Here is a 13,150-nt window from a genome sequence, read left to right on the forward strand (position 1 = left end):
TATTTTCCTCTATCAGAGAGATACACGATTCCAATAATAAATCTCTTAAAAATATCGTATTATATTTTTGCTCATTTGTGATATGAATTCTGTAATAGTTCACATCCTCGCTGAATAAAATACTGGAATTTCCTGCTTTTTATATTTAAATATATACAAGCAAATTATAAGAAATATAATATATATAATATATTTTATATACAAGCAAATTATAAGAAATATAATCTATATAATATATTTTATATACAAGCAAATTATAACAAATATAATCTATATAACATATTTTATATACCAAGCAAATTATAAGAACTATAATATATATAATATATTTTATATAGAAGCAAATAATAGGAAATATAATATATATAATATATTTTATATACAAGCAAATTATAAGAAAAGGAGAGCTGAGAATGCGAGCGATGCCTGACGATAATTCATTTCTACTCGTTTCATAAATAAAATAATTTTCCTCTTTTAATTATTACATCTGATTCCATTTATATGTTTAGCCGGTGAAATGAACGATAATGAAAATAAAATACAAAATTTAGAAATACAAATATGAAATTTTTACGTTTAAATTAAATTAGAAACCGTAATAAAATCATTATAAATGATCGAATACAATTAGAAATTCACATCACATTAAAAATGCAATTGCAAATGCTAGTATCATTCATTACCCTGTATTTGAACTCCTTAAAAGGAGAATTACTTTAATTAAAAAGAGGAATACTCCGCAAATAAATTATTTACTGCTTTACATTGCAAACTACAATACAAAACGGAAACACATATTTAACGTTTAACTATACTAGCTCGAAAAATTCTGTTATTTAATAATTAAGAAATAGATAATGAATATTGCATATGCTACTGTAGACGTCGAAAGAAAATTTGTGATATAATTTTAGAATAAATAGTAGTAACAGCACCATTTAAATTTGATTTACATATTAAGGAAATAATTCATTCAAAATAATTTAGGCTAAATTCTTTTATATTACATTTTAATCCATTGTTGGTGTATTTGCAATAAATATGTAAAAAAAGTGTTATCTTATTAATAACTACGTCTACAGGAAATATTTTCCTCGAAGTTAGCGACACAAATGTATCTAAAAGTATTCATTAACAAATTACACTGAGGCTCAGTAGTTCTTCTTTAAGTTAAAATTTTCCATACCACATTCAGAAATGTAAATCAAACATTTTCTTTATTTTTATTAAATGTAACCTGTTTATTATAATGAAGCTTAATTCACAAATTCATGCACGTATTTTGGTTGAAGTAGAGAGAAACTCATAAAATGCTTTTAAATTTTTATTTACCGTTAAAGCTTGCACCTTTATTTTTAAAAATCATGATATGCAATTAAGAGAAATGTAATTAAGAAATTCAAAGGCTCGCTCATATGCAGTAAATGCTAACTTTCTTTAATTGTGGAGGACCTTGTACTATGGAATTGCATGATAAACGTACATTGCGTTTAACTTCCCCCCCCCCGATATGCTTAAAGTATTATTGGCGTGCTCAGTATCTTTAACTCACTCATTTTTCTTTATATAGAGGATGTTTCCTACCACATCGTATAAATAGATCGACTGGAGACGAAATTTATAGGGCAGTTGTATGTTGCTAAACCAGGTTTGGTATTTTCGAAGCGGTAAAACGGTGTTTCTTACTTATTCCAAAAATTGGAGCCTACAGCAATATTCTATATTCTCTAATCGATATTCTGCAGAAATAAAGGAAATTCGATGCACTGACGACGAGATGCTGGGAAGGAAAATTCATAGCTGGTTTCACACCTGCGACTCTTAAAATTACAATTTTGGCACTAAACCCATTGCCAATAAAATAATAAAGACAATAACTTCAAACTTTTAAAGCAAAATCACCTAGACAATTAAAACAAAAATCATGAGATATATTTTCGAGGCTACAAAACGGACGACTCTGACGATAGAACTAAATATAAATTACGAAAAGGAAGATATAGAATAAAACATATTAAAATTAACAACATGAAATTTCACACATATATTAGCCAAATAAATTCTTCCTTTTTTAACATTAAAAACATTTAACTATGTTGGACACGATGGTACAGTCAAAAATCTGAAATCGTCGAAATGGAATTTCACGTTTTCAATTATTAATGTATTTCAATTGTAAGACCTATCTCTGGGTTCAAAATAACCCTTTATTAAATAAAACTAATTTGGCAGAAAAGCACGGACTTTGTGCGTTACAAAACACTGTTCATTTCAGGCAGTAACTAAACGTAGACTATAATACAAATCAAATTCTGAAAATAAACGAGTGCAAGAACGCACTTCAAAATTATGCATAAGGGGTGGACTTACAAATTCTAACCGACGTAATACTAAACTGATAAGGCCAAGAGGCTTACTAGCGTGACCGCGAAACAACAACGAAACGTGCGCTTGGTTAGCGAAACACGCTCTGAATAAACTGAAATAATCACACGTTTAAATAACACTTCACTTAACTTTAAATTTACATCCTGGCGAGATAATGTGAGGGGAAGTTGAGAAAGGGAAAACTTAAAATAAATTTGTTATTCAAAGTAAGGAAAACCCTATACTATCACAGAGAAACCTAAATGCACATTTCTTGAAACTCTAAGTAAATTCCCTATATATTGTTACCAATTTCGTATTTTGATAGCTAATGTTAGTAGAATTATTATTAAAATTGTTTTATTTCTCCGAACAATGCAACGCGTGATAAATTTCAAGAGAAAACTACGCCGAAAAAGTAAAAATAGTATAAGAGCATGTGGGGCATTTAACAATGAATAAATGGATAACTCTTTTATTTGTATTGAAACTAAATAAATGTAATTGATTTATATGTTAGCTATAACCGTAATTCTACTCTTTTGCTTTCTAGAAATCTTGAGAAGCAGAAATTACCAGAATCTTTCGCGACCGATTTGAATCTACAGAGCAGACAAAGAACATCTCGTCTCAGTTGTTGTTTAGTTAGCTGCTTTTGTTATTGTTAATCGGATCAGTTTTCTCTGTGCTGTAGATTGCGTTCTCTTTATCGTTTTAGTAGTTTGAATGATAACTACTGATTATTACTACACATAATATTTTGAACACTTAGACGGATATCTCTAGGGAAAATTCCTACATATGATATAACAATAATATATATATAATATATATACATATGATATACAATAATATAACAATATATGATATAACAATATAACATGGGCTATGATATAACAATGCATGTCATCTATATTATGACACCATCAGTAATAAAATGCATCTCTGGCCATCAGTATCATCAACACGAGGGAAGAAAAAAATTGATTTTAAGCAAATAGAATAAATGCAATGAAGCGTTTTACTATTGAACGTAGAATTCGCAACAATAGTTTTATATGTTAATTTTTTCTTTGAAAGGTTCTAGAAAAAGCAAATATCACTCGTTGAAAACGTATAGAAATACCACACATGCGGTAATAAGAATCTAATTTGAGAAAGTAAAAATTAAATCTGCTGGAAGCAACGCAGAGTACAGATGTCGTAGAATAAGACCAGTTGCTTTCTACGACACTTTGAATCTATCTTGGACACACAAATGTTCAATGAATTTCTGAACTGGCTGGATAACTGTATGCTCAAAAGGGCTGTTTTCAGTGGGATAGTACCATAAACTCACATGGGAAGGAAGCATATCTGAAATAAAAAAATCTTTCTTTAAACAGAATGATTCCGAAAAATATGTGGCCATCAAGATCTCATGACCTAATACCAACTGGTGTTTTCCTGTAGATCCAGAAACATGTTTACCAACAAGTATTGCATTGTATTGAAACTGTGCATTAACATCTGATACTCAGTTGCTTCGATCAATGAGGACATCTTGCAGGAACGTTTGCAATATACAACTATGAGTCCAACAGGTGGGTATTTTCAAGACATTCTATAATATGGAAGTGTTTATCATAAATCAAGCTACATATTCGCATATATTCTAAACAAATTACATTGCGTTTTAGATATTAACATCTCCCAAGGTCTTGTGTTTAGAGAATCAATCTATGTAACTGCTAAAATTAGTACTTTAAGTTACTTTAACGGACATTTATTTTAAGCGGGAAGGTATACATACAATATATTTTTGAATCTCGTCGTCCCGCTAACAGAATACCAGAGGAAGCTAAAACTAAATAAATACGCAATTAAAGGATATTCTTAACAGTTTATTACCTTATGTTACGTGTATTTATTGCATTTTCGATAAATTTAAAAAACAACTCGTTATTAGGTTTTAATATCGATAGGAATTGCGCTGAATTACTTTGAAATTAAAAATATGTTTTTAATAAGCGTTAATCCTTTACTTAAATATTACTTAACATGATATTATATGCATGTAAAATATCGGTAGAATGATAAATATAAGATTTTATATTTATGCAAATCATGGTAATTTACATCTTTCTTCAGTATTTCTTGCTATAAACAGTGATTAATTTACGTTCTTAAGGTAAACAAACTCGTTCAAAAGGCCGATTTTAGATAAAATTCTCATTTGCTTTATTTAACATTTTTTAAAGGCTGCATTCTTAGCTATAAAAACAACTTCTGTTTTCGTCATATGTTGATTAAAATGCTGATATACCAGTTTTTGTGAGAGACGACAAACCGGAAGTTACATTCTGTCACCTGGAAGTCAAAGTTTAAAGGACAAATGAAAAATGCAGTTTTCACTCTTTTTTTATGTTAATTTTTAACTAAATAATTTTAAGCACTTCAATATGTCTGGTGAATCTGGCAAAGTATTTTTTTATGTATTTTCTCATTTTCGTTTGGTGACGTAAATAGTTGTGTATGTGTTCGTGTAACGTATCTGAAAATTTTAAATGCGATTTTTCTTTTTCTCTTTCTTCTTTTCTATCTTTTCTTCTTCTTTTTTTAATTTTATGTTGACAGCAACCATGAGAAATTTAAAAGTTCCTTTTAAAATGACTTGAAATTTTGCATACAGAGTTTGTACATTATTAATCATAAGGTAGAACAGGAGTTAAAAAGTAATCTTATAAAATTTAAATTATGTAATTTTTCTTTCAATGTGGTATGTATTTTTGGTAAAATCCTAGTATACGGTACGACTCTGGCGCGATTTTCAAAATTGTCGCCAACACCAAAATAATGCGTAACCTTTATCGCCTCTTGAATTTCGTCAAACCTCTTGTGTACCGTATATAAGACAAAACCGTATATACGTTTTCATTTTTGAACGTCGACTAACATAATTGGCCGTAAATTACTAGTGAATCAATATTTTCCAATTATTTCGTCCATTGTATGTTTATGGTTAATATACATAAAAGTAAAGTCATAAATTTGTTTTTACCATCATTAGTTTCTTGTCAGTGATGGTTGACATTGTTGTTAATTACCATTAAAAATTTCAGATTTTTGCGTATATTTGACAAAAATATTTTTTATCACTTTTAAATTGATTATATTTAAGTGTGAGTACAATTCAATAAAAAATCTCATATATTCAGGAATATAACAAAGACTGCATAACAAAGCCCTTTTGACGTGCCCCTTGAATGGAGCCCTTTCGTCCTTAATGGATTTAGAAATAAAGTTGAACAGATGCCTGTTATATAATTCAAAGCAATTTTAAATAATTTAGTATCTCGTTATTGCAATTTTGATAAATTTTATTTTGAAAGGAAATTGTTATTACTATTCTCTGTTTATGATATGTATACTAGTATATTATATTTTTAAACTGAAAAAAAAATTATAAATTTATTTCTTTATCTATATAAACGAAATAAAAATAGATCGTGTTTCGATTGAAAAAATAATTTTTATTTCTTTAACATTTTCTATAAGAATATCACCAATTACGCCACACACACAAAGAAAAGAAAGCTGCACGAATTTTAAACTTTTAAATTTCATTATCAATCAATTAAACTGCATAATAAGCTCAATAAAATTCCTTTAACCTGAGTGTAGATACGAACTTACTGCTAAGCAGAATACATTTATCTCTATAATACATTTCTATGAAATGAGTGGATGTTACCTTTGTCAGGGTCTCTTCCTTGTTTCTTCATTACGATTATTATAGCTATAGCAACTATTACTAATACTGCCACAACTCCGATTAATATAGCTAGTATAGGGCTGACATTGGCACTTTCTTCGTTAGGTGCTATAGAATAAAAAATGATATCAGATATTAACAAATCACCTATAGTATTGGAAGAAAGAATATAATTCACACACTTCAAAGAAAAAAAATTGCGAAAAAGTTAAAAAAAAAATAAAATAAAAGAATAAAAATTAATATAAGTTATTTTTGTGGAGAGACCCAAAATAACTTGAAAATAACACTGCATATGAGCATTCGTAGATGCAGTACATGCCTTGTTATCCCGTTATTCTCTCGCCAAGTGGCTTCAATCTGACTAATGCGGTTTTTCTTTCGTGCTAATATGTATTATTTTTCTGTTCATTGGGAGTTTTCTGATGTGCGACTCCAAAAAGCAAAAATTTGCATACGAAACATTGTATTTGTTTAGGAAAATTTCAGCTGAGAAATATTTTTTTTAAATTGCTGGTTTGAGTATAAAAGTAAAGCTTTTGAATTGCAACAGCTTGAACATTCACCAGCATGTAGAAATAAGAGACACATTGAGAAAAAATTGCTAAGGGCGATTAGTGAAGATCGACTTGAGATTATTCACGTCATTTTTGATAATCCTGGCTCCACCCGACTGTTCTTCAGGAAGAACTGCACGTCCTTGCATCCCAAAAAAGGTTACTCACCAAGTTACTCCTCTAGCTCCAACAACAGTGGTTGAGGTTTTAAGACCATTGAATGCTGGATGTTCGGAATCAGTGGTTAGATTCACTTGGGATCTTAGGTTAGATCCCAAGTGAATGCGTCGGATGAAAATTTGCTTGTGGTTTTCCTCCTTTGTAGCATTTATATGAACCAGGTTTCCTTATAAAGTCCTCCAGGAAGGCATCTCTCCATATAGTCATTTTGTTCTCTGCCATAATCAAATAATCGAATTTTTTCTTTTCACAGATAAGGAAAATTTTCAAAAATAAATACAACGGATAAAGAAATGAAAAACAGTTCAATGATGGGGATAAAGGTACAAGAAAATGTATTAAGTATTTTGGATAATTTACCCGTAATAGTTTCAAAATATTTTCCGTATTCCACAGTAGACAAAACACCCGGGAAAGTATATAGTTGTTGTTGGAAAAAGCTTTGAAGAAGACTAAAATTCCTGAGAGTACTAAAATAACACAAGTGAGATTGTTTAATATTAGGCCTGTTTAATATTAAGCCATAAAGAGAAGAACTTCCAGGTTCTTTTGGTTTATGTTTTCGTATAATAAAAGCGTCAGATTAAAAATATTATTTTGCATATCGAAGCTTTGCATTCATGTGAATAAGAAGGTTTTCATAGGAATTGAAATCGTAGGCTATTGAAATGAAAATAGAAAATCGCGGTAAAGAAAAAAGCATTAAAAGGGACTCATTTTAAAAACAGCTTCAATGCAGCATTATCATTTTTCGGTGATTATTTTACAATATCGGCTGCAGCCTAAAAACAACTATAAGATTTGATAGAAATTTTGGGGTGTAGAAATTTCTTATGCCTCATGAAAGAAAAAAGAGAATCGTCTGTCACTTTAAGATAAAGCTGTATTTTAGCAAAATCAACTTAGTGTTTCTGCGTATATTTGCATGCCAATATATTTATGTCATTGTCAATGTTTAGATACGCCCGCAAATTAAATAAAACCTAAAAGTATAAATAAGAAGTCTTTCAAGAAACTTTAATACTTATCAATTCCTTTTAATATATAATGAAACCTCCATGGATTTGACGAAAATGTTCTCATGGAAAAAATGAGTTATTATTAAAAATTTATTTACAGTTTATAAATTCATTTAATAGGAAAGAATTTAAGACTTTATTTTATTGCAAAATTAATATAGTAAACACTTTTTAATTATCTTTTCTTACGTTCCTTAAACGAAAAGAGATAAAAGCAATGATTTGAAATGCGCTTAACAAAGATTTCTCATAACGTCTCAATTTGTCCAAATACCTGACATAGATTTAATAAAAATTTAAAAATTATTCCTCTAAACGTGATTAATAAATTATTAAATACAAATAATGCATTATTATGGTTAATATAAGACTACTGCTTTAAGTGTTCATAAACATTTTATTTCCTTTAAATGCAGAGGGCATTTACAAGTATTTAGAAGCATATTCGGGTAGTTTAATTAATATTTAAAATGTTAACGGTAGTTTTTATATGCTGGATCTGAGAGTCGTTTTTCATACATCAGTCGTGGCAAGTTTTCACTTAGGAAGAAGCTCATTTCAACTGACAAAAGTCACAATAATTCTTAGGTAAAACATAAGGGCTATTTGCAGGAATTCGTTGAAAAGCTATTCAGGGTGCCCAAGAAAGACCACCCAAACTCTGCACAGCCAGATTCCTCGCTTAGAATACATAAAATGTGCCCCAAAAAACAGTACCTTTATGACCAATAATTTTCGATATAAATACGGAAGAAAGGTATGACGTCATAACCGATGAAAAGCATTGGTATTTGCATGTGTTTACATAAAAAGATATTCAAAATGTAGGCCGCGCATCATACATCCGCGCACCGTGGAATGACTGACTGCACAAGTTGCACCAGAATGGTGTGCACCAAAGAACACCCAGGATGAAGACGAGAAACTAAGTCCCTTTCTGTAGTAACTAGTTTTTGACATAACAATCCTTCATGTGGCCTCCACAAGATGAAATACTAAGGTGTCAAATCTGACCAATCATGGCTGCAATAAATCAGACCAGCATGTCCCATCAAGTAATCTGCGTATTCCATATCCAGCCAGTTACATACAGAAGGAGTGCTAAAATATGCTACAGCTGCATCATACTAAAATCATACGCGATGGGACGCATATGCCGCGATACGTTTCTTTCGCATTTATTTCGAAAACTATGGATCGCACAAGTTCAGTTCTAGGACAGGGGCACTCTTTACGAGTATATGCAATACCAATATCAGTCTGCACTTTTTCAAGGAAACACCATTGCAAAAGGATCCTGCAACAATCATAAACCTTTATGGAAATATTCTTTGCATTGGCAAAACTAGGTCTATGCAGTTACTTATTTTCGTTTTCAACAATAAATTGTTTTTTTTTTTTTTTTGTCGCAGCTATTTAGGTAAATCCATACTTCATAAAGAGACAACAATAGAGAGAAATATTTCCTACTAAATATTTTTCATACAGGCTTCTACAATTTGTTCTGTTTTCAGCCACATGCCTCAGCAAACGCTAGCGAAAATTATGTTCTTTAGCTTTTGTAAGCTGTAAACCTTGGCTTATTATTATTATATTTACTTTTGCTACAGATGTATTTAAAGGCATTTGATCTGTTTCAGCGGGTTTTCTGTTGTTATCAACGATTTAATTTTAGAAACATTAGAAAGAGTGCGTATTATTTTTCGGTATGTATTTCATTTAATTCTTCGCTTCATTTAAAAGCATTGATTGACAGTTTTACACTTTTCCATTCATAATGTTGTTTATTTTTCACTTAGAAATGTTAATGGTATGCATTTCACAACGTTTTTGAATTATTGAATAGGAATATTTCTCTTCGAAAAGCTAAAAAATATATCCTTCAATCCACAGCTAAATACATATGGTATTTTGATAGAATAAATCTAAAAGTAACAGACGATATTTATCATTTAAAATATTAAGATACCGCCAGAAATTTTTATTCCAAAAATTTGCTTTTTTTTTAAATTCTTCACAGAAATAATTCTTCTAAAACGTGAAAAAATCTCTGTATTTATTTTGCGAAAAAAATAGACTAATAAACAAATAGATCTAAGGAATATATAGATAACAAAATATTTGTAAAGAAGATCGTATTTGTAAAACAGTACTCCTTCTATTGTGCTAGTGAAACTAGAAAATAATTATCTCCCATACAATCTCCCATACATATGTTCTGGGACATAGGATATCCTGAGTATGCCGAATCTCAGATGCCTGAGGACATCGTAATTTAACATCATGAGGAGGCCTTGTTTAAGTCGCTATGTTTTCCTGAAGATGGTGCTTCTCAGACTTTTTGAAGGCTTCTCCAGTCAACATCTTGGGGATATTCCTACTGGACTTTCCGGAGGGCTTCCGTTGTCAAAACATTCTGAGGATATTTTATTTTTCAAATTGCATATTTGAAAGCATACATATTCCTTAAATTTCAAATGTATTTTGCTAAAATTTTACAAAATATTTTTCAATAAAAAGGTATTGATATCCAGGTTAGACTTGTTGTTTCATTATTAATTTTAAATAATATTTTTTCTGGGAATTTTAAAATCTAGGCATAGAAAATATGTTTTCTATGAATTAGCTATTTCTAGAATATTTACTAAATTCTAAATAGCATATCCTTTATCTGAAAAAAAAAATGTTTAAATTTCTTGTATAATTACATGTAGTTTACAAATGTTATTATGAACACAGGCAAAATTAAAAAAATAATTTGTTTTTCTAATTACAGGACGAAAAGTGCTTTCCAATCTTGAACACTGTTAAAGTTACTTAATTATGTTGTGCGATAATTTCGCAGTGAAAGGAAATCTCCCTGGTGACCATCAGCGACTCCAGACATTTTGATCTTCTATTGAGGGGTCGACTTAAAGGAATAATGCTTAACTTTTATATTTATTTACATTCTCAGGAATATTATTATTCGCAGAAATACTGAGTGAATAATTATTTTAGTTTTAATTCGAAAAACCATAATTTCTATCTTAATTAATGAATGATAAAGCCTTAGTTAGAAATCTTATTAGTAGACAGGTGGTTATATAACGAAAACACTTTTTAATACATAACTCAATTTTTAGTTTTAGTTGCAAAACTTCAACTAACTAATTTATACAGTTCCACTCAATCAGCAACAAACATCAGTCAAAGAACCAACATTTTAATTCAACCAGCATCAATTAGCAAATTAATATATTAATATACAGTTTATTTACATAATATAATATAAAGCTCTTTGTACTGTATAATTAACTCCAAAACTAATTAATTAAGTTAGTGATGTCACAGAGGAAATTCAGAATAAAGCTCAGTCAAACTTATCATCTTCCAAGACAAATAATAGGTAATATAACACAAATGATCAAACAGTAAAATACCAAAAACATATGATACAAGTGAGAAGAAGATTAAAAGCATATTAATTTTTCCATAACAAATATGTAAAGACTTTAAAAGCTATTGATTACTTTTTGATTAACATGAAAAATACAATTTGGGTTAAACATATAGTTTTACAAACCTTTAGGGGTATTATCATCTGTTCTTCTTTCTGCTGGCATTAGAGTATTAGCCATCAAGGCCACTGAATTGCTCTTGCCTTTGGAGTTAGAAGCGTAAAGAACTAAAATGAAAGACGTAGCAGAGGGTAAATCGCTGACTTCAAATACTGGAGTTTCCTGTGAGGTAATGTTGGCTTGCAGATGCTCTACCACAGAATTGTAGACTTCAAGATGGTAAGTTTGTTTCATGCCCCCGTCGTAACCCGGTTCGCATTCCACTAACAGAAACGAAACTGACTGATTGGATACAACACAGCTTTTTACAGATTCGGGAGGTCCTAAAAAAGAAAAGAAGCATCAGTAAAAGGCACAAGTATTAATCTTAGTGTCTTAAATAATGATAATATGCGAAAAAATCCTACATACAGTGCTTTTACAAAGTTATTGTTCTAAATTTTAAGCAAATTTCACCAGACCTGCTAAATGATATACCTAAAACGTCGTCTGCTTACAGATAGAACTTTCTATAGAGTAAGTCACGATCCAATAAACATCTGCTGACAAGGTGAACAAAGAACAGTGAGACATGGGAATTAATTCTGATCTTTTAAATGACTAGTGATAAAACTTGTACTTTGTTTAGGACAGGGTTTAGGAATTTCTGGAAATATTAATCAGTAACGCTAAAATCATTACTAACGATGAGTACCATGACTGGATATTTAATTTTTAAACCTAAGAATGTTTTCGTCAATTTTAGCTTTTGTACCAATTTCGTCCTACATTTTTGCAGACGTCTTGAGTATGTATGCATTTTAGATATCAATCCTGAATTAATCAATTTTAATAAATATGAATCAGAAATGGTACTTGTCGGTTTTATCGTCGACCAATGTACCAAAGAAAAAGTCGACTTTGATTTTACAATTCTTATTATTTAGTTTTGGCTGTGGGTTTGGATTTGCTGTATCGCTTAGGCGTTAATCACTGGCAAGCGAAAAATCCAACAAGTGCTTTTCAAATTAATCTTACTTGTTTAATAAATAAATGTGTATTTATTCATTATGTTCTTAAAAATAAAATTCTTTTTCTCTCAAACTTCACTGCCAGGTGTTCTACAGAGTATACTATGGAACATATTCATGTAAACAGTAAAAGGCTTACAATTAGAAAACAAATAAACGAAATTACACTAAGACAGCAAAGGGACACAAGTGGGAAAATGAAATAAGAATTTGAAAACTTGAAACATGAAAACATTAGCTAAATTAACCATCCAGCAGAATCAGCGCGACAATCGTATAGTCAGCAAATTGATCGAATAAAGCTCACTTCACCATATAGGCTTCAGGGAGCCATAGGAACACGAGAATGCCATTACTGAATGAATTCCCCTCGATCTCAATTTTTGGTTGGGCAAGAGAAACAGAAAACAGAGGACTGGAAACGAGTAGCATGTTGTGATGAGTCTCAATTCCGACTAATTAATAACGACGGTAGGCTGAGAATATGACATCAGGCTCATGAAGCCATTGATTCTTCGATCATCTCCATCCATTTGTGCTGTCCTGTCATTTACACGTAAATGGAGTATCCGAACATCCCAACAAGATAACTGCACTTCTCACATGTCCCGGCTAACTACTGCCTAGCTGGATGAGAATTCCTCTGACTTCTCTGCCATAAGCCCTGACTTATATTCTACTGAGTACCTTTTCGATGCTT

General features: G+C 30.5%; 1 protein-coding gene across 4 annotated transcripts in view; it reads right to left on the bottom strand.

The window, feature by feature from the left end:
* LOC118194475 (adhesion molecule nephrin-like) overlaps positions 1-13,150 on the bottom strand; it is a 767,857-nt gene that overhangs the window by 21,472 nt on the left and 733,235 nt on the right. For all 4 annotated transcript variants that reach the window (XM_085813674.1, XM_085813673.1, XM_085813672.1 and 1 more), the window contains 2 exons: positions 11,446-11,763; positions 6,104-6,232 (listed from right to left, as the gene is read on the bottom strand). In XM_085813674.1, coding sequence (XP_085669800.1) covers positions 6,104-6,232; positions 11,446-11,763 — 447 coding nt within the window. The remainder of the gene's footprint in view (positions 1-6,103; positions 6,233-11,445; positions 11,764-13,150) is intronic.

Source organism: Stegodyphus dumicola, chromosome 3 (assembly GCF_044657685.1).
Source record: "Stegodyphus dumicola isolate Sdum_Otavi_A_Nest chromosome 3, ASM4465768v1".
NCBI classification, from domain to species: Eukaryota; Metazoa; Arthropoda; class Arachnida; order Araneae; family Eresidae; genus Stegodyphus; species Stegodyphus dumicola.